Source organism: Ischnura elegans, chromosome 5, assembly GCF_921293095.1.
Source record: "Ischnura elegans chromosome 5, ioIscEleg1.1, whole genome shotgun sequence".
In the NCBI taxonomy this organism is placed as follows: Eukaryota; Metazoa; Arthropoda; class Insecta; order Odonata; family Coenagrionidae; genus Ischnura; species Ischnura elegans.
In genome coordinates this window covers 112,852,790-112,874,560 of record NC_060250.1, presented here as the reverse complement: position 1 = coordinate 112,874,560, position 21,771 = coordinate 112,852,790, and the positions used below count along the sequence as shown (strand labels likewise).

Below are 21,771 nucleotides of genomic sequence, written 5' to 3'. Positions count from 1 at the left end.
TAAGAAGGTGCTCTCACTGGAAAGCTTTAGAGCTGTTGAATGTTTTTTTTTAAAGTCACGTTTAATCTTAGTCATGTACTTTGTTTCTTTTGTTATTAATTTTTTTGCATGTTGCTATGTGTATGTTTCCCATTTCCTGATTTTTATTTATTTACCAATGAAATGAACCACTACTTCATCTTGTTTCGTGTGAAGGATTGGATAATTTGTTTCTTTCAAGAATTAATTGATCTTCTTCTCTATGGTTTCATTCCTTTGCTATGTAACCCTTTCAGTGCCAGCCTTTTTTACCTGGTATACACGAAGAATGGCAGGGCTTTTTTGATGAATTTGCACGATATTACTTAAAATTTTATATGAATGTGTTGAAGCTAATTTTTTATTATTTAAACTTCTAATACTTACGTCATGGATTAAAAAGTTCACCTATGTTGTTATCTCTTCTGTACAACTTGGGAAAAATATTTAATTTTTAAATTAATTTAAACACACCCGGCCGATAGATCGGCCCGTGGCATTTTTCGCACATACCCCTCGGGCCGATAGATCGGCCGTTTGGCACTAAAAGGGTTAATGCAGTCTTAATTTGAAGGTAGATTATGATATCTTTTCCATAAAAATGTGAAGCTTATTATTGCATACTTTTTTCTATAATGTCTTGTCTAAGACTGGAATTATGCTTTAAATTATTTTGTTTTTCATTAACAGTAGATACTGGTGGGCATTTTTCTGATGAATATTAATTTCTATTTTACAGGTGTGTCGGCATCATCTAGCCCCACACCTAACACAGGTTCCAATGGACCGAACACTGTTGGATCCTCACGAAGGACCAAACTCTTCTTCACTATCCAACTCAGCCTCATCATCCTCTGGAGTGCCCTCCAATCGGCATCCTGACCATCGTGCCACTGCATCCCCTATGCCTCCTCCGCCGCCTTCCACACCCGAGGCTAGTGGGGCCACGTCCCTCCAACCACCAGGATCTGTTCCAGAGAAAGCTCCTTCAACACCAAAGCCAGAGCCTGCAGGTAATGAATGCAATGAGGCATTTTGTTAAATTTTAATCACAAAGCATTTGGCTTTAGAAGCTCCACATTTTAGTTGGTTGAGATTTATAGAAGAATAAATTTATACTCAGGGTATCGACTTCAGTAAATCAGGTTTTAGAAATAATTTTTGTGCATTCTATCTTGATGTTATCATTGCCAGCCTCGGTGGTGGCGGGGTAAAGTCCTTGCCTGCCAAACAAGAGGTCCCGGGTTCTAGTCCTGCCTGGGTAGGTTGCCTCTATCCAGGGCATGGTTGTTTGTGTATGTTTAATTGTTAAATTTGTTGAATACCCAGTTTTAAAATGGCCAATATGAGCTGTATTCAGTGGTTTAGGACTAAAATAAAATTTTAAAAATGTGTACAGGCGGTCCCCGACTTTCGTACACAATGCGTTCCCGAAAACTTGTACGAAAGTCGAATGTACGAAAGTCGAACCATTGACTTCCATACTAATTAGGGGTTACGTTCCAAAAGAGCGGAATATACGTACTAAAACCTTTTTTTTCTCGGAATTCGTTTCAATTGACTTATTTTTAATAATATGTTAATTAAACTCCTCAAACCATCTAATTTCTTCCGAAAATACGCAGAAAATGCAAATAAAAGTTTAAAAAACAAGAACTCCGTTGCCTATCGAGTGAAACTTCCTCTTGGCGTTTAAGTTGACATTCCACTTATTACGTCCACTATTAATAAAAGGACATATCAAGAAGCATAACAAAATGTATTTGTTGAACCCTCACTCTGGATACCTTTTAATTTTTACACCAAAATTCGATATTTGGCAGGTGACATTCGTGATCGCGTATATTCCGCATGTTATTCAAAAAAGACAAAAGACAAACGGAATTCGGGTGATATTTCGTGCAATATCGTTGCTGGAGGTTTACATGAATTAAACAGCACTCAAACGAAAGAAAAACAATTAGAAAGAAGGTCTTACTAGTTTTATTGAAAGCTATTCGATGATATCTAGACAACTTCTTTTGAAAAATATCTTCAATGAAGGCTTTCTTCTTCTCTTGATAAAGGAGCCTATAGTCTCTCTCCCAAATAAATCACCTAGATTAGAGTCAATTACCAACAATTCCCTTCATTATATACGTTCGCACTGTTCGCATATACTGCCGATACTGCCATTTGAAACAATTGAATGTTGGGATGCGCAATAAACATCGCGGGAATTTAAAAAATATTACAGACCAACGTCCGAAAGTCCGAATTTAGCGTACGAAAGTCGAGTAAAAGGTGTCAATTTTGAACGTACGAAAGTGCGAATTGTACGAAAGTCGAGTGTACGAAAGTCGAGGACCGCCTGTACTTGTATATTTTTCCTGGGCAATTAATTTAGGAACATGGTTTGAGAACCTTATTGAGCTGCATTCTTACGATGTATTCATTATGTGTGGGAAATTTATTTTGAAAAATTAGTCATTCTTTTTAGTGTCGTTGACTTCGTTTTTTTTATTTTCCATACCAATTGCCTTTGGGCTTGTTTAATGTGTGTTTGTTGAAATTTTCATCATTGCCTCTTTTTTATTTGCAGAAGGAGAAGGGTCTTTTGGTCGTGAGTCATCATCAAGTAGCAGTGGAGGTGTTGCTGAAGGGTGTCATGCGAATGATGATGATGAAGGAGAACCTCCGGCCATTGTTATCTACATGGTGGAGCCCTTCTCTCTGTCTGCAAACAGTGAGGATGAGGAAGAGGATTTACAAAGGCTCTCTTGCCTTGCTCTCATGCGCTGCTTCACCACTATCCAGGCTGCAGTTCCAGACTCCGTCCGAAGTAACATTACCGTGCAGGTGAGTGAGAGGTTTTCTCAATTGCTGTACTTCTGGTCTTGCCATTCTTTGGCTGATTTTTTCCCCTTGTATATACCAGGAACTTTTCTAGTTCTGCCTGACAAATTGCAAAAAAAGCACCATGCATTTCTCACCAATAAGATGGTGAAACTCACTTGCCTTGAGTGTTTGATGAAACTTGCTTGCTTCCGAAATGCTGTGGGAAAATGGTGATGCAAAGGGAAGAGAATATTTGCCGGTTTTTGGCTCTGGCTTATTGCTGAAGAAATAGGGTGTATTTTCTTCTTTCTCATAAAAATTATCCGCCATGATATAGGTTTGGTTCCCATATTTAACCTAGGGAAAGTCCAAGTGCTGAAAAATTGGTCTAGAGGTCTTGAGAATTTTTTGTTGACCTGGAACAGATTACCAATGCTCCACACAGCACTTTCTGTTCTCTTGTATGAAAATACATCGTGGGAGTAGTTGTATTATTTCTCTATATGATTCATATTTTCACCCTTAAAAATCATTGTCTCTATCAATTGTTCCTAAATCATCTCTCTTTGAGTAACTTATTGAGGGTAGTAAAGTTATTTAATTTTTGTACTATATTTTTTGGGGAATCACTGATAATGGACCAATTTTTTGTTGTGTGCAAAATTTGTTCTTGTTAGTTCCTGGTTGGAGTAGGTAATCCTTTTATTCTTCATCCTCCTATTTATTTGAAGCATTGATTTCATTGAGCATGTGCGTCATTTTAAGGGCATGCTTCTCTCTTTGTGGATTTTTTTCATCTTCTTGCTTCATGAAGTTTACTTGATATTATTTTTAATTCCAGATCATATCACTCGAGAGTATCCTAGAACTGGCTAAGTCAAGAGATCACAACAAGTACAATGACCACATGAGGACGTTGGCACTCTCTGTGTTCTCTCAATGTCGTCGTTTACTAACTCACACATCAAATGTCAAGTCTTTAACTGGTTTTGGACCTGCAGCTGCTGGGGATCTCTTCCTGAAGTCAAAGGATGTAAGCTTGACTTTTAATCCTTGGGTGTGTATAGTGGTGACTCTTTTGATGCAAGATTAAGTGTACTATTTAAAAAAAATCATGTAGAGAATAAAATTTTGTACAGTTTTATAGAATGGGTTAATAATGCTCTGCTGCTAATTTAGGTAGTCTTACAGAGTAAAAACATTTGTTTTAGAGGTGACTTTGAATGAAAAATTTCTCAGCACCATAAAATATCAACCAAATGGGCAAAATTGGCTCACGTGGCAAAATGGCAAAGTGTTTTAAAATTACTCTTGAATAATCTTTATGGTGGATAGCTGGAGATCACACAATCAGATTTTTCACATCATAAAGCATAAAGGATGTGAGAACCAGAACTTGTGAAGGTCTTAATAGTTATCGTGTTTGATATTAAGAGATACATGAAAAAATAGGGAAAAGTCACTAGACTCCACAGCAGTGAGCAGAAATAAATAAAGTTTCTTGAGAGGTGAGAAGATTGAAGAAAGCAGAGTTGGTAAAGGTTAAGCCGAATTTCCACCAGATGTGGAATAATCCATTGATTTTTTTTCAACTAGGAGAGAGGAGGAGAATACATTTATTATTCTATGTCTACAAAATCCTTTTAAATCTCCCTCATTTCATTTTCTTTATTCTCAGTGAAGTTTCTCTATCGTGGATGGGATTTTAAAATTATAATGAATAAAAAAACTATTTATTTTGTAAACTTTTTGGTTCACATTTTTGTTAATGTATTGATCAAAGCATAGTAAAAGGTGCAATTTAGAAAAATATAGGAATGAAAATCATTGCATGATAAACTAATGAAATCGTAAAAGTTTTTGGTGAACAACTTCTATGATCAACAAGATCTATGCATGTTTTATTTGATTTCACTAGTAAATAGATGTGATTTGCCTTTCGGGGAAATACTTGCAGGTGTTTGAAATGATTTTGGAGTTATAATTAGCAGTATTAGAATTTTCATGTAGTGGTGGATGAAAAAGGAATATTTTTTTATAGTTCACTGATGAGCATTGTCCTGTTTTTTTCCGGATATTTATAACCTCAATTCCATCCTTGCGATTCAAGCTGTATATTTTACTATCTGGATGTACCCCAGCGTATTTAAGTAGAGAGCCTGACATTTTATGACATTGCTGGCCACTTCATTTCAGAAAGTTCCCTGAGGTGGAATAACAAGGCACAGTCATTGTGTCAGCTATACCTGGATAAAGTAGTTAGACTCATGAAAGTGTAAATCATAAAATTAGTCCAATTTATTATCTTGTAAGTGTTATTGAAATTTGATGAAGGTAATGTAGTTACATTATATATTTTGCATTTTTATTGTTGATGACACTATTCTGCGCTTTTATGTCAATGGTATGAAGTTTTGAAAAATATTACAGTAAAAAACTTCCTGTTGGCCATTCTCACGTATTCTTCTGAGAACACTATCCTTATTTTTCATCAAGTTCATGATTTTCTTCCAGTCAACTTTTCTTTGCTTTTGATTTTTTTTCATTTCTTGTTACCCAACTACATTTGGTGGGTACTGCATTGAAAGTGACACCCATTTTTTTTATAGCTATTTAACTTCAGTAAAGTACTTCTTTGGGTTCATGCAGTGAGGATGAATCATGGTTGATGGACTGTCAAGTGGCAGTATTCTTGAAAAAGTGATTCTAAATAGCACTTGATTCAGTTGAAAATTTTAAAAAAGTCAGTTCTAAGGACTTATCTGTTCACATGCTTAACAGTGTAATGTGGTTACTGAATTTTATCATTAATGGTCGGTTTATTTCATTCCAGGAGAAGAATCGTGCTCCATTCCGCCTCTACACGCCTCCGTATGTCTTGGCTCCGAGCAAAGACAAAGCAGAATCTGGAGAATCGTTTAGTTCATCGACTGGAGGTGGAATGGGTGTGATGGGTGGAAGCAGTAGTATGGGTGCTGTTGGCAGTGGAGTTGGTGGCCCTGGCTCTGGGTCTTCACAATCTGCCGACTATCACCACTGTTCAGTTCTTTATGTTAGTTACTGTCTGTCTGAGGACCAGCGCTGGCTGCTGGCATCATGCACAGATGAGAGAGGAGAGGTCTTCGAAACGAGCACAATAAACATTTACATCCCCAACAGGTGAGTATTTCGCATTGCATAGGAGGTTGAGGCTAGCTAATTGTAATTTTGAGCTAGTTGTAATTGAATAAAAAATCTCAGTTTAAGGAACGTATACTTGTCAGGGAGAATTTAATTTGTCATTTCATGCATTCACTTCTATGTAAAGGTCTTGTTAAATGTATGGATACGTTAATTAACTCAAGTGAATGTAAGATTGCCATTGGTTAATGGTTTAATGAAGATCGAATAAGCTTAGTGAATTCCTCTGTAGAAAAGTTACTTAACAGCTTGGTAAAATATCAAGTAAGTCTCATAATAGTGTGAGAGAGTTTCTGTAAGTGTTCTTTAAGTTTTTCATTTGAGCTGATGCAACATGGAATAATATATTTCTTGTAAATAAAATATTCATAATTATTCATAAGGTTGTGTGAATGAACTAATTCATTTGATAAATCAAGCTGTAATGGTTTTCTTATCATTTATTACAGGTTACGTAGAAAAAAGGCTTCTGCACGTCGTATTGGTTTACAAAAATTAATGGATTGGATTCTTGGCGTAATGTCACAGAGTGTACAACCATGGAGACTTGTTGTGGGGAGGATAGGGCGAATAGGGCATGGAGAATTAAAAGGTGAGATTGGTATTGACTGTTTGCTGTTATAGCTGTTAGTATAATGTTGGTGGACTAGGTTTTTTAGAGGTGTTAGTTGCAGTTTTTTAATTATATTGTTTGTGCTTAAAATTTTGTACATATAATCTTGTATAGTTGGGATGGACAGATCCGCGAGTACTTTTTGGATCTATGGGAATTTTAAATTGTGTGCTAGAAAAGGTAGGTATTTGAGTATCAAGTTTCTTTTGCATAGAGATGGCTTAATCTTATGTTTGGAGGCCCTCTATTTGGAGAGGCTGGTCAAATGGAAGGTTGACGCACACTCTGTGTGTTAGTTGCACGTTGACCAAAACTCTAGATGCTCTCAGTATTGTATTATTGATTGAATTGGCTATTTTATTGATACTTCTGTTCATGAAAAGGTTAAAAAAGTATTTGCCATTTATTAATTGTAATTATGTTACATATGTTTAAGTAAAAGCAACACCTTATGTGGGGTAGAACAATGATTTATGGATTAAAATGACCAAATGTCAATCAAAGGCCAACTTCCATTTTTGTATTCCAAAAAAATCTTTTTCCACCCCCTGAAATCTGTTGTGAAATGCTCGAAAGAGCTTGGAACCAAGTTGTCGTATGGGTAGGATAGGCATCGCAGTTCCCAGCAAACGATCAAACTAAAGGTTCACTTTCTTCCCAAATTCTTGATTTGTGGAAACTTGTCTTTCCTTTATGACTTCGGTATCAGCCAATATTGTCATTTTCACCCTTTCTTATACTCTTGCCATACCTTTAGAATTTATTTAACGTGGAAACCAAAGTTATGAACTCTCCATTGGAATGGATTCATGTAATTGTATAGAATGTTCCAATTCTATTCCAGGAAAATCAAGGTTTCAATTGAATATAATTCAATTATTTTTATTAACTTGACAAAATATGTTTTTCATTGCAGGTTGGAGTTGGCTTCTCAGCAGGAAGTCTCTACTAAAGGCCTCAAAGCACTTGAAAGACATCTGTCGGCAGTGCGGACTAGGATATCCAGGAGAAGCACCCTCTGTGTTGAGTGCATGCCTTGTTTCATTTGAGCCAGACTCAGCCCTGCGACTAATGCCCGACCAGTTTACCCCTGATGAACGTTTTAGCCAAACGTCTGTCAATTGTGCTCTGTCCACACCACAAGATGTTACCTGCACCCACATTTTAGTTTTTCCTACTTCAGCCACTACTCAGGTGAGTGTCCAACCTCTTTGTCTCCAGTGTAACATCAATCTCACATGTTGAATGCAACATAAATGCAAAATTCCCAATTTCAAAAAGTTTATTATGTTAGTTACAGGTTCAAATGTGCTTCCTCTAGCAAAACAAGACCAAAGTGCATTAGTGTTTATTGATCTGACTATGTTTATATATCAATATTCGTTTGTCATTCAGTGTGTACTGAAACAGGCAAAATTGTGCCTCAAGGATTATATCCTCCTCCTCAATTGTACCTTAAGGATATATAACTTACCAGGCTACCTGGCTGGGTTTTCTGGGCTTTTGCGCTTAGCTGGAAACAGGCAAAGCAATACCGCTCATCTTTGAAACCATCCAACAAATTCCTTCCGCATCTGGGTGGTCAGTTTTTAACCCTGCTTAAGTCACTCTCCTCTACAATTTCAGGAAGTACTTTACTAGGTGTGTGCCTTTCCACAATTCATTTTCAAGTTTTTTATGTGATCCTTTTGCTTGGATCGAACCTTTGGGATAATATTGTCTATTTGCCTGGTCTGCAACATTCTCAAAAGGCTTGTTATGTGATAAATATGAAAGCGTTCGACAACAGCACGCTTAGATAAGTAATTGTGAGTTTTGCATTGATAGGGCAGTGCGTTAAGTGGTTAGTGCGAGACAAATTCACTTCTATATAGAGTTTCTCAAACTACCTGTTTTCTCTTGGGTCTTGTGGTGTATTGGTGTATGTGTATTTGTTCACAGGTGGCAGTTTGTTGTAAGACCACGTTATTTCAATAAACATAGAAAAGTATAAACTTCCAATACAGGCAGTCCCTGACTTTCGCCCACAATGCATTCCTGGAAATGTGTGTGAAAATCAAACCATTGAGTTCCTTATTAATTAGGGGTTATGTTCCAAAAGAGCGAAATACACGTACTAAAGCCTTACTTTTTTTTATTAACTAATGTTTAATAATAAATTAATAAAATTCCTCACATTATGTAATTTCTTTTGTAAATACACAGAAAATGTAAGTAAAAGTTAAGAAAACAAGAATTCCGTAGGATACCGATTGAAACTTCCTCTCGGTGTTTCAGTTGACATTCCTCTTGTAATATCCGCTATAAAAAAAATATCAAGAAGCATAACAAAATGCAATTGTTGAACCCTCAGTCTTGATACCTTATAATTTTTGCATCAAAATTCATGGTGTACATGTCGCATATGAATTAAACAGCACTCAAACAGAAAAACACTGTTAGAAACAAGCACTTTTATTTATTAATTTTATTGAAAGTGGTTTGATGGTGCCTAGTCAACTTTTTTGAAAATGACCTATGAAGGCTGGAATGTAGCTTTCTTCTTCTCTTGATAAAGGAGCCAATGGTAGGCAGTGTCTTTCACAAAAAAATCACCTTGATTAAAGTCAACATTGCCCTTGATCGTGTATGCTCGTATTGCCCGCACATACTGCTATATGAAACAGCTGAATGGTGGGATGAGCATTAAACACAAAATGTGAAAAATTACAAACAAACATTCGAAAGTCTGAATTTAGTGTATGAAAGTCAAGTAAAAGGTGTCTAGGAATAAGAAAAAAAGCTCAGAACTTTTTTATCATATTTTAATGCTTGCAAAGGGGGTGCATTATATTCATATATTTTTAACAGTATTTTTCTCACCTTAATAATAATATGAGGACGGTTTCTTTTTCAACCTCCGGTCGCTCATCAAAAGCACCATACAAGGGACAGGCAGGTACTGCTTAGGGCATTTGTGTGTCCTCCGTACCACACGCTCTAGTCATTTCTGACCGAAAGTTGTCAGATTAAAGTTTGTAGCAATCTCATTAACTACACTGTCACGATTGATTCTCCTACCAAATGTGAACTACTGAGAAAGAGAGGGAGAACTTGCCGAATGGCTTCAGCATTGACATATCTTGACCTTAATGCCAATAAAAGATAATTTTTTAATGCACTGTGGCTAGAGTGAGAAACATCACGTCAAGTCCCACTCAAAACAAAAGAGACATGCTGACTTCTGGAAGTGTTCTGATCCGTGACAACGCCTGTCATCTCAGCGCTGATGCTGCCCAACTGCTCCTTGAGCAATTTCAATGGGACATTTTCGATCACCCGCCATGCATTGTCGGCATAGTGCCGTGTGATTTCCATCTTTACGCTGTGAAGAGTTGGCTTGGAGGGAAGCGTTTTCAAATGGGCGATTGAGCGTCAGGGCAAAGGTAAAATTCGTAGGAAGTCATTGGCAGCAACATCCTATGAAGAAGTTATAGTAAAGCTTATCCACAGGCACGACCAATTCCTCAACCGCTGAGGCAATTATGGCGAAAGGATGCCACAAAAGTGCTCAGCATTTAAGAATTATTTTTAATGTTTATTTAATCAATAACGTTGTTATCTGTTCATGACCCACCGGAGGTGGGGAAAAAAACTGTCCTCGTAGTTCATCTACTTGTTTAATCTTCCCATTATTTTCCTTTTTCTGTTTTTAAGGTATCAAGTATGAAGTGTGCAATGTTAGAATGTACTTCTCCCACAGCTCTATAATTTTTTCCTGCATATTCCTGTGCTAAAGGTAATGTTTTACTGTTTTTGCAGTCCTCGCAAACTGCCTTTCAAGAGCAGCACATAAACGGTCCAGAGCTGGGAGATGATGAGCTATTTTCAGCCCTGAATGATGACATGCCAGAGGGTATTGATGGCATGCAAGACTTCAATGACATCTTCAGCACATGGCCTGAAACTGGGCCTGGTGTTCCCAGTCCAACTGGCAGTCCAAGGAGGGGTGATTCTGTCTCTCAACCTGGCAGTCCTGGGGGTTTGGGGAACTCAAGTCAGCACAGTCCATTCCCCTGCAATGGAACTTCTGGGAGGGTAAGTTCTCATTCTAGTCAACCGTTTAATATAAATTTGTACTTTCTCTTTTGGTTGGGTAACTTTTCTGGAATAGGAGTAATGATGTATGGTGTTCATCATATTTTTATATAGAAGTTTAGGTAGCATTGGTTTGTGCAGAGCTTAATTTTCAGGTATCTTCAATTTTTTTAATGCCAGCATAAGTTTTTCCTTTTTGGAATGTGCGCCATTGCCTTAAAGTATAGAAATATTGTTTAGTTTTGTATATAATTTTCCTGGATCAATTTACCTTTTCTTTTGACTCAGTTCGTGCATCATGCTGTTAGAATTTTGAATTCCATTGTGGGTCTATTTATGCCTAAGCTTTGGTAAAGAGCCTGTACTTGGCTGAAAAAATTGCTGTGTATAAAGGCCGCATTACATAGTATATGATCATTAGAAAGATCATTCGAATGACCATCATTCACCGTGTATAACGGAAATTTCCTGCATTCGAATGATCATTCGAATGAAATTTCAGGCCAGTTCTAATTTGCTTGAATGATTTCCGTGAATGATATGAGGGTACGGCATCCATCTTGCCATTGGCATCCACCTCGGAATTTTAATATCATATATATTAAAACTTTGGAAGCATAGTAACCCATAAAATAGCTCAAATAATTAATATGTACCTTTAGAGAACATAAATTCACAAATATCAATTGTCTAAAGTGGGTAATTCAGAAATAACATTTGGGATATTTAATGAATAAAAACGTCATTTTTCTCCTCGATTGCATCTATATTTCGCTTAATTTCCAATTTTTAAACTATATTTCATGATTTGAGTGCTAAAGTTTGGGGTGAGAGTCCCAATTAATGACAAAATCTCTGTTTATTCGGTGAACACAGTAGAACGAAAACGAGCCGCTACGTTATCTTGGCTCACCTATGAGATCACAATATTGCCTATCTCTAATCATTGAAGGAACTCACTCAAATGAAATTTCGAGCATGTCCCAATTTGCTTGAATGATTCCGTGAATGATATGAGCGCACGGTGTCCATGCTGCCATTGGCACCACCTCGGAATTTTAAGATCATATATATAAACTTTGGAAGCATAGTAACTCATGCCATAGCTCAAATCATTAATATTTACTTTGAAAGAAAGTAAATTCACAAAAATAAATTCTCTAAAAACGGTAATTCGGAAAAACATTCCAGATTTTTAAACTTCAAAAACGTCATTTTTCTCCTTGATTGCATCTATGTTTTGTTTAATTTACAATTATCAAACTATATTTGATAGCTAAAGTTTGGGGTGAGACTCCCAATTAATGACAAAATCTCTGTTTGTTCAATGAACACATTCCAGCCAAAACGAGATGTGATATCATATTGGCCCACCTAGGAAGTCACATTATCGCAGGGTTGCCTATAAGTCAAGGAGCAAACCCCATAAACTAGCCCATGAATGTCACAGTCCACTTTCTTCCCCTGCATCGATATTTAAAGTACAGTGAATTCTCTGTGGTGAATAATTTAGGTACTCATAAAGCTTTTTACTGTAATTGCACGCAATATCCCACAAGATATCTTGAGAGCATTCGTAGCTTTACGGTAATGGGGAAGTAGCAAGCAATGAGATAACACTGAGTCAACTTATTTGTAGAAAGTATGAGGATGCTGAAGTGCACTCCTTCAAAAATAGAGCAGGTCCCTTCATTTTTCTCTCTTCCCGGTACTTTTCTTCTCTCACTCAGGAATGACCTTTGTTCGACTGCATTGTGAAGGCTGTGCACCTGAAGAGACCCCTACATAAAAACTCATGGTCGACCGGCCTTCACCCTTGTGGAGCTTTTGCTTTATGCTTATTGTGTTTTTTTATTGGAGCTGGGCACTGCGGCCTCAATATGGGACACGTCTCCATAAGATAGGATTTTTCTGAGCGAGAAACAACATGCAGTTTTGCCCCAAATTATCTTTTCACTTACTTTATAATTTAATGAATCGGAAGGGAAAAGACCTCGGGTAGCCATTTGAAGAGTAAGTTTCCTTATGATCATGTTCTAGAGTGCACTATCTTGAAGCATAATCATCGTTGCTCTGCAGCGAAAACAACTAATTATGTGCTTCGTTACGGGATCACAAAACGCACGATTTATTAAAGTGGTTTTCCGCTATCAATACGTACTGTTCTAATTCCTCTCATTACTTTGTACGTCATACCCCACCGAAAGTCAAAGCAATACATAAGTATATTGAAGCGCACATGTAAACGAAGCATTCTGTTGTCTGCGACTTCCAAAACAAATCATGTGGTCAGAAACGGTCGGAAATATCGTTAGAATCGAAATACACTATCGAAAGTCATCATTTCTGCGCAGAAAATTAGCCGAAATCATTCACCGTGTATAGCGGTACCAGTGAATGAATTTCATTCGAATGATCATTCACTGTGTAAAGTGGCCTTAATAAGCTGTTATTGGTAAACATAACATATTTTATGTATACAGCTTGGTTTTATGTAGCTTGATCTGGTAGGCCAGGGAGTACTATTCAAGTTAAACCAATTTTAATCAAAAATCTGTCATCAAAAAGTATTTCAGACAAATGTCTTATTTTAGGACCATTTTAGTTACTTAACACGTTGCGTACCGCATTATTTAAATATAGAGCAATGACGTTCCTAGGTGTAGGAGCTGAGGTTGAAAATACAGCAGACTCCCAATTATCCGGCTGCGGTTTATCCGTGCATGAGTTTTGCGCTTTTTCGATGTTTTCTGCGATCTTTAAAAAAATTAAAAATGACGCAAAAGCACCTGGATATTTGCATTTTAATGCGAGGCTATACCGGACTTATTACTTCTATTAGAATTCTCTTCGTAAAATGGAATTATTTTATTTATTTGCTGACAAGGAATCTTTCGAGTCTACTTGGACGTCTGTTCTAGCAGTGCTGACGACAATCAGTGGCGGAAAAAAAATCTAGATTAATTTTTAAAGATTCTTCAATGTTTTGCTAATCTAAATCTAATTAAACTAATAGTAAATTAGGAAAAATTTTATTGAATATTCTTAATTGCATATTTCATATCGCAAATTCACAATTATTGCCGTGGCCTTGCATTCGGTTGAATACAGCCCAAGGGAGCCGAAGATTTCGCTGCACTCGGGCATGTTTATGCCGTGACGAGTCAAGGTCAAACTGGAGGGAAAGGTAAAAGTAGAAGTGAAGGCAGCGAGGGAAGTGGAAGTAGATATAGCATGAGTCATAGCCTGGCACTCGCCTGCATAGACAATTTTCCATAAGTCTTGGTTTTCTATAACCACTGCTGCACGATGGTGTGATAGCGCACCCGTTGCCTTCACGGGAGTTCTGTGTTCCTGTTTTCCAAGCATCGCAATGCACGATCGTGCTCAGTGATCACAGATCTGCATCCGCAGCAGTTATGTCCCGGACTACTTGTACAAGACGCGACTATGCTGCGTGATGCCTGGCAGTGTAGTTTCCGACGTCGCACAGTGGTTTTGAAGCATTCTTGGTAACTACTTTTCTGAATCCGTGATCTTGAAGCCGCGGATACGTGGTTTTCGGAATTTAGGTATGACACGGAGCAGTAGGAATGCGAGTACAATCACATTTTTGCCGCTATAAAGGTCGCGGTTGGGAATAGAAAGCTCTTAATGATTCCGGAAAGCAATCTAAAAAAACACACGATGTGCATAAATAATATTTAATCGTTTCATTTATATGGATTATGAAAATTAAATGTTATTCAAGTAAAGTTTGGATTATTCATGTTGTCCGACTATTCATGCCGCCTCTCCCCATCATTAGCCCGGATAATCGGGAGTATGCTGTATGTGCCAATTTGGGCGAACCGCCTTTGGTTTAAATATAGTTAAAAAGCTAATGTTTAAAATATAATATTTCCTTATCAAAAATAATGATATGTCCAATCGTAATATGTAACGAACAACAACTGAAAATGTACAGCCAAAAATCTATATTATGCTTTAAAATTGTTTAAGTAGACATGCCTAAATGACGAGAATGTACCTCATCTGGCCGGAACGCTTGGGAAAAAAATGACGAGAATTCTCACCATCCATACACAACGTGTTAATTATGGGTGCAGGGGTATTGCTAGGACAACTTTTGGAAAATAGTATTAAATGTGAATATGCAATGGAAGCCCCTTTCAGCTTAGATGAGAGGCTATAATTAGTGTGGAATGATCAAGGGTAAATTTATTACCCAATAATCAATATGTAAAATAAATTTGTACTAATGAGGACAATAACTTTCCTCAAATGCAGTCATTCAGTATTACAAGTAGTTAACCGAATGATTATTTTCTCTTTTAAGAGCAATAAATACCGAACAGTAATATTTTCTGTCCATAATTATGGTAGTATTTTTTTATGTTATTAGGCACCAATAATCATTAAATTCTTGCGAGTCTGTGCTTTTGATTACTCTTTGTCATTCTCCTGTGATGTTTCCCTTGGCTTATTGTGGCTAAAAATTATGTTGCTAATGGTAGATTTTGCTTGGTATTCTGTGAGATGTAATCTGATCTGTACGTCAACATATATCTTGAAAATGTACTTAGAGCTGTGTGAAAGGATTTAGTTGTTACAATTTGCCAGTGTTTTTTATCCTGTATTATTATAGAACTTTTTAAATATTGGCCCACCTGCCCATTGTCATGATTATTAGGATTTTTGTGACAGTTGTGGCTATTTGAATATTGTGTATTTATCATTCACCCATGCTTGAGTGCAGGAACTCGAAAGAATTGATTGAAAAACAGTTCAGTAACCGTTTGATTTGGTGTAGCTAAGTTGCTTAATTTCCACTGTTCCATTAATTTTTGGAAAGATGTGAGAAAAAGTTGCCTGAACACTGAAAATCTAGTAGGGAGTTAAGCATTCAAATGCCAAGGAAAAACAGATCAGGGATTCACTAATGTCTATGGCAATAATTAGTGCTCATTAGTCTGAAAGATGGAAGCTGAATATGTATTTATGTTATAAGTAAAAGAAGCAAATTAAAAAAAAACTTTGGCTTTCATAAATTAATTTGAAATAAATTTTATGTGAGTATCCAAGGTGAATCTAATTATTGGTCGAGTATTGAATGCTATATTTTAGCCCCTTGTTTACTGAAGCCAATCAGCATTGTTCTGTAGTGAATAGTGCTCATGCATACTATATCCTCATTGTGCTTGAACAATTTTTTTCCTTTTTGTCTTCAGAACGGAGGCAGTGGTGTTGGTGGGGTTGAGTCACAGGAAGAAGTAGGCACCCTACTGCAGCAGCCATTGGCCCTCGGATATTTGGTTTCCACCGCTCCCACCGGACCGATGCCCTCATGGTTCTGGACATCCTGCCCCCATTTAGAAGGAGTGTGCCCCGTTTTCCTCAAGAATGCACTGCACCTCCATAGCCCAGCCATCCAACAGTCATCAGATGACCTGCTCCAACAACAGTCCGCCGTTACAGTCCATCCCCTTGATTCGCAATACACAACTGATGTTTTACGGTAGGTGCTAGTTAATGCAAATATAAGCCCCCAGCAATCACCTTTAACATTTTTGTTTTACGGAATGAATTTTCATTTCAATTTTTCAAGTTCGTGGAAACTACCAAGTTATTATTTACTGACTGCTACAATATGTTACTACAGTGGCAAATTATTTACACATGCTGTATTTTATGTGTTTAAAGTATTCATTTTAGTGATGTCTTGATATCTATTGAGTTCTGCTTCTGATGCAATAATAAACATAATATTAAGGGTAGGGAATTTTCCCAAATTAATTGTCCTGGCTTTGGTGGAGTTACTGAAATTGTAAACTCAAAAACAATGTCACATACTTAGATATTGGTATTTCTGTTATTGACTAAATTATTTTTTGGGTGGAATTATTAAATTTGATACAGGGTGTCCATTTGTTTCTAGAGAAATCCATTAAATTCAAAACATGTGAAAAAGGAACAATGTCAAGATTTTAATATCAGCTTCCAAGGCTTAAACTAACCAACATTTTCATTTTTTTATCTGTATACATTTTTATGTTAATAACAGAAGTATAGAAGTCACCAGGTTCTAATGCAGGCTTTAAGTTACTGTGCAACCATGACCTGAACTGACCTATGTCCTTTGTGTCAACTCTTTTAACTCTCACTCAACTCTGCCAAAAAAATGTTTCACATAAAATGGATATGCTTAAATAATTTAAAACTTTAACATTCTGGTGAATTTATTTTTGGACACATGGTCTCGAAACTATTTCTGTTAGCCTTTAAGTCCCCACTGTAATCCTTGCTGATTTCAGTCTCATTTCTTTTTCTTGGACAGGTACGTTATGGAGGGCTACAATGCTTTGTCGTGGCTGGCCCTGGACTCGAATTCCCACGACCGGCTCTCTTGCCTACCCGCTCACATCCAGGCCCTAATGCAGCTGTACCACGTGGCCTCGACCCTTGTCTGACCCCAACCATCTGAGGCTTCCCCCCCAAAGGGGGAGCCCCCGGACCTAGTCTCTCCCCTGCCGCCCCTGTGCCCTGAACAACGCAGTGGTGGCAGTGTCCAGCCGCAGCCGCAAGAAGAATTCTTGGAAGACGAGGAGGAGGAGGTGGGGGGCTCAGAAGATGATGACGAGGATGAAGACTGTGATGATGCGTAGACAATGTGCGCACGGGACCGCTTTGTTGAAAGTTTTAACGTCCTTTTGTCTACGCAGAGTTTATATACTTGAGGTGCACTTTGGTAGGTGCCATCAGTTATGTTGCATTTTGACCAAATATGTTTGTGTGTTGTGTGTGTGTCCAAACACGAGTTTTTGGGGGTGAGGTTGTTGGATTTGATTGCGAGGTTGGAGTGGTCCAATTTATTAAGATCTCAAAATGTCTTAGATTTGTTTGTGTGTGTCCACGTAAGAAAGGAAAAAGTTGAGGGGCTTGTGGATTTCAGCAGTGTGGGACTTCAAGGGAGTTAAAAGGACAAATTTTAATCTGATGCATGTTAAATTGTACGGCATCTTTAATTTTTTTAAATTAGTAAAAACAATTGCGCTAGAATTGTAATACATGGATAGACGATGAAGATAATACTTCCATTTTTTAGTCTCTCTGTTGATTGCTGTCATCCATTTGCACCTTTATGGATCTTCCAAAGCATTCCCTTTTCCTTTTTGATGAATTTTTTTGGATATTATATTAAGACAAGGATATCTTACAAATAAGAAGATGAGCATTTTGATGTGTGCTCCCTATCAGTGATTTCTAAATGAGTACATAGTTCATCTGTAATGGTAAGGAATGTTATGGTTTGCAATGTTTATTGCCCATTTATGCCTTGTTCCTTAGTTGAATTCTTTCAATCTCCTTGTTAGTAACTTTAATTGCTAACCAGACATTAGTCCTTTATAGGGACTGAATTAGTGAGTTCTCATGTGGTGAAGGATTTCACTTCATAATAATCAGATTTATGAATACATCAAGTTAAATACTGATTTTAAAAAGAGATATTGGGTAGGGAAGTTATAGAAAATTTGTATATTTTTATGCCTGTGTATTAGTAAATTTGGGGATATGCTTGTGAGCATGGCCAATAAATGATCATGAAAATTTTAATTTATTATTGTAGGTAAGGTTACCTTACATTGTGCCATAGCTCAACCACAATCCGCAGGCTGCCAGAATCAAAATTGATTGAAATTCTGACTATATTTAATCTTTGATCATCAGCTGAAAAGTGTAAATTGCTGCATTTCTATTGGCCTTAATCAAAATGTTTAATTTTATTGTGCGCAAATAGTACTTCAAAATTTTTTGTTATTTGTAACACCTTTTACGATATTATAGTGCCTCAATGTTTTTCTTTTGTAGTTAATTTTATTTTGGGCACGTGAAAACATTCAGGCATCCTAATTTTTTGTTAGAGTGTTAAGGGTATTGGAGTTTTGGAGGTAGTTATTTGGGGCCAGTTGATACCATGTTACATAGTTATGAGAGCTACCATGGAATAAGGTAGGCTTCTTGCCTACCTCTATGGTCTAGCATTTTTACGTTTGTTATTTAATGGCTGGAAATGCACCAATCTTAAGGTTATTCCTCAACCTCTTTTTTATTGTGCTGGCATGAGTGCAACATGTGAACAGAGGCTGTGGTGATAAAATATATCTCCTGTGATACCTTACCCCTGAACCTTTCTCATGCACATTTGTATATCACTCCTCTATCTTCCTTACTTCATTTATGCCCTCTGTATCTTCCTTGACACAGACTATGTATCTCTATCTTATCTCAAACGTATGCTCTCTTTTCCTTCCTTTGATAATCTCTCATTCCGGCCAACAACTTCCCAAGCGCCCTAGTTAAAAAAAAATAGGACAGGGATTAATGAAGGGAAGCCGAAAAAAAAACCAGAGTGCATTTTAAAGTCTGAATTTTATATCTATATAATTTTGATCTAATTAGGATATTTTATTTAACTATCTTAAACATTTTGTTGATTTTTGTCAGTTGATGTTGATATCTGTATATCCGAAGCTGTTTTGAATTAGGATGGGGGCAAATGGTGAAGACTTTTTTAATATTTGTTTTTGTGAGGATGGGGGCAAAGGAAGACTTGTATCATACACAGCATATAAAGTACACATAACATAACATAAAAATAGTACAAAACTGTGCTCTTTGAGTGATTTTCTTGTAGATAAGCTCATGGGTGTATGTAAAATAATGAGTGATTTGTGAACTTGTTGGATGCGATAGTTACTTTTGTGAATGGTGTTGTGCTTTTTTGACTGAAAACATTGTAAATTTTTGTACATATGATATCACAATGTCTTCTAGTGGTAAACAGATGTAGATATGTGAAGATTTTAAAATGCATATATCTCTTATATGCCTAAATATTTGTTTGTTTGTGAAAGTGTGAGTGTACATTGAACCAAGATTTTCATGCTAAATAGGTTTTGAATGGATAAAGGAACCAGGCAGTGAATGAAGAGTTTCAAACAAGTATTTTATTATACCCCTTTGACTTGTGAAGTGTTTGGAGGGACACTTACATATATTGATTATGGCAGCTGTGGCCCAGCGTTTAAGGAGTGAATACTTCTGGGAGGATGACAATTGTTTGGCGTGTTTGGTTGGAGCACCCAAGCATGACCCCCCCACCCCCCCAAATTATCTCTCAAGGTTTTTTTTTGAAAGAGTGCAGTGTTCTGGGCCTTAATCAAGTTTTTATCTGAAGCTGACTTGTTAGGTGGGACATGAAATTTCAACTTACAAATGTGTAAAAAAAATTCGGAGGAGACAGTAGATGAGCACAGAGATTTATTTATTTTGTATATATAAGTATTAGAGATGAATAGCACTGTCTAGTTGGAAGGAAGACGGCAGTGCCTGACTCCTTGAAGTATTGCAAGGGAAAGTGTACAGTTTTATGAGGACGGTGGCTTGCAGTCCCATGCTGCAATGCACCATCCTCCTCGTTATAGAGGTTTTTCCCTGAAACCCCGTTCCAGTTATATATGTATATATGTATGCAACTGTACATATATATATATATTCACACATATAATATATAAATATCAAAGGTAAGACCTGTAAATAGTGTTTTTGAAGTATCCCTTTCAAAGGGTGTAGTGAAAAGATTGGAGTAAAGTTAAAATAATCTTCCCTCTTTGAAAAATATGGAACGATTGCAGGGATAACCGGGATATGAAAGTTTGTTGATACAAATAGACAGTTAAGTTGGTGTCAATTTATTGTTCTTTTGTACAGTGTTGCTTGCAATTTTCCCTACAGAATTGCACGGTATTTAATAAGACTGTCAAAAGAAACCATAGAATTTTCTGGACTCAAATGTAGGTAAGATTTATAAATTGAGAAAATAATATGTATAAACAAATACAGTTCACACTTTTTATATGTGTATATTTACTATGGTGGCATGAAGATATTTTATACCCATAAGAGTACCTTATTATTTATTGTTTTACCAAGATTTTACCGCAGATGTTCATGAAAGATGTTTTAGTGATGAAGCTCTCATGAGTGATTTTTAGCTATTTATTTGGTTTAAGTATGTAGTTTGACTTTGTTCGTTTATCTCTTAATCAGTGGAAAATCAAATATTCCCTTCATAGTTATGATTTTTGTGTTTAAAATTTTTCTGGACCAACATTTGAAGAAATCAATTCATTTATGATAACTTATTTATTCATTAAATGATGATGGACATAAGAAATAATTAGCTATGATGACCAGATTTCTAATATGTGGATATTGTATTCAGAGATTCCACTTATGATTGAAAACCAAAAGCCATTAACTTGTGTTAATTTGTAACTGTGAGGTGCGAGGGATTGTGTTGTTATAGTACTTAAATGGAACTTATTGGAAATTGGTGGGTTGCAATTGAACAGTGGATTTAGTATTTATTTGGTTAGCGTCAGAGAAAAGGGATTAAATATTATTGCAATTTCAACATAGATTTTGTGTGTGCTGATGGAATTTTTTTGTCAAATCAGTGAGTGGTATTTTAAAAGTTAGCCATGGACTGAAATGAACTCAAGATTAGGTATTTGTAATTTGACATTTTGGAATACATTTTGAGTAAATGATTGATTTGATAATGTTCACGCTCGGTTTATTATCATAAACTGAATCAATTCTAAATAGGCACCTTCGCTTCTGTTTCTTTTATGTTTTATGTCAGACGAAATCTGGACCTTTTTATTTATTTATTGGTATACCATTTGTAGGAAGGTGTTTGTTTTTCTGGGACCAATGGGGTCCTGTGAATGTCCAGAAGTTCTTGAAATTGACTTCGAATAAAGAGCTCTCATATAAGATGATGTAACATGAAAATAATTTGACTAAGCCTGCCCACTATGATTATGTAAGTGGATCATTTTCCCAAAACCATCATTGCAGGTGAAGCTTGCTTCTGACAAAATAATTTTCCTGGTTGGCTTGATTGAAATAGGAAGCAACAAATATGAGCATAATATCATGGGGATCGCTTCGCAAATAGAAAATTTTGCATTCATATTGATAGATAACAGATATGTATT

At 36.6% G+C, this 21,771-nt stretch overlaps 1 protein-coding gene across 5 annotated transcripts in view; it reads left to right on the top strand.

The window, feature by feature from the left end:
- The window catches only part of LOC124159422 (mediator of RNA polymerase II transcription subunit 13), a 159,843-nt gene extending 138,291 nt beyond the window's left edge, over positions 1 to 21,552 (top strand). For 4 of the 5 annotated variants that reach the window (XM_046535227.1, XM_046535229.1, XM_046535226.1 and 1 more), the window contains 9 exons: positions 758 to 1,031; positions 2,600 to 2,856; positions 3,677 to 3,892; positions 5,669 to 5,994; positions 6,465 to 6,607; positions 7,545 to 7,822; positions 10,430 to 10,705; positions 15,937 to 16,223; positions 17,043 to 21,552. In XM_046535227.1, the coding sequence (XP_046391183.1) occupies positions 758 to 1,031; positions 2,600 to 2,856; positions 3,677 to 3,892; positions 5,669 to 5,994; positions 6,465 to 6,607; positions 7,545 to 7,822; positions 10,430 to 10,705; positions 15,937 to 16,223; positions 17,043 to 17,175 (2,190 nt within the window). In that variant the 3' untranslated portion in view covers positions 17,176 to 21,552. The remainder of the gene's footprint in view (positions 1 to 757; positions 1,032 to 2,599; positions 2,857 to 3,676; positions 3,893 to 5,668; positions 5,995 to 6,464; positions 6,608 to 7,544; positions 7,823 to 10,429; positions 10,706 to 15,936; positions 16,224 to 17,042) is intronic. The other variant, XM_046535228.1, reaches the window with a different exon arrangement.
- Positions 21,553 to 21,771: the final 219 nt, after the last annotated feature.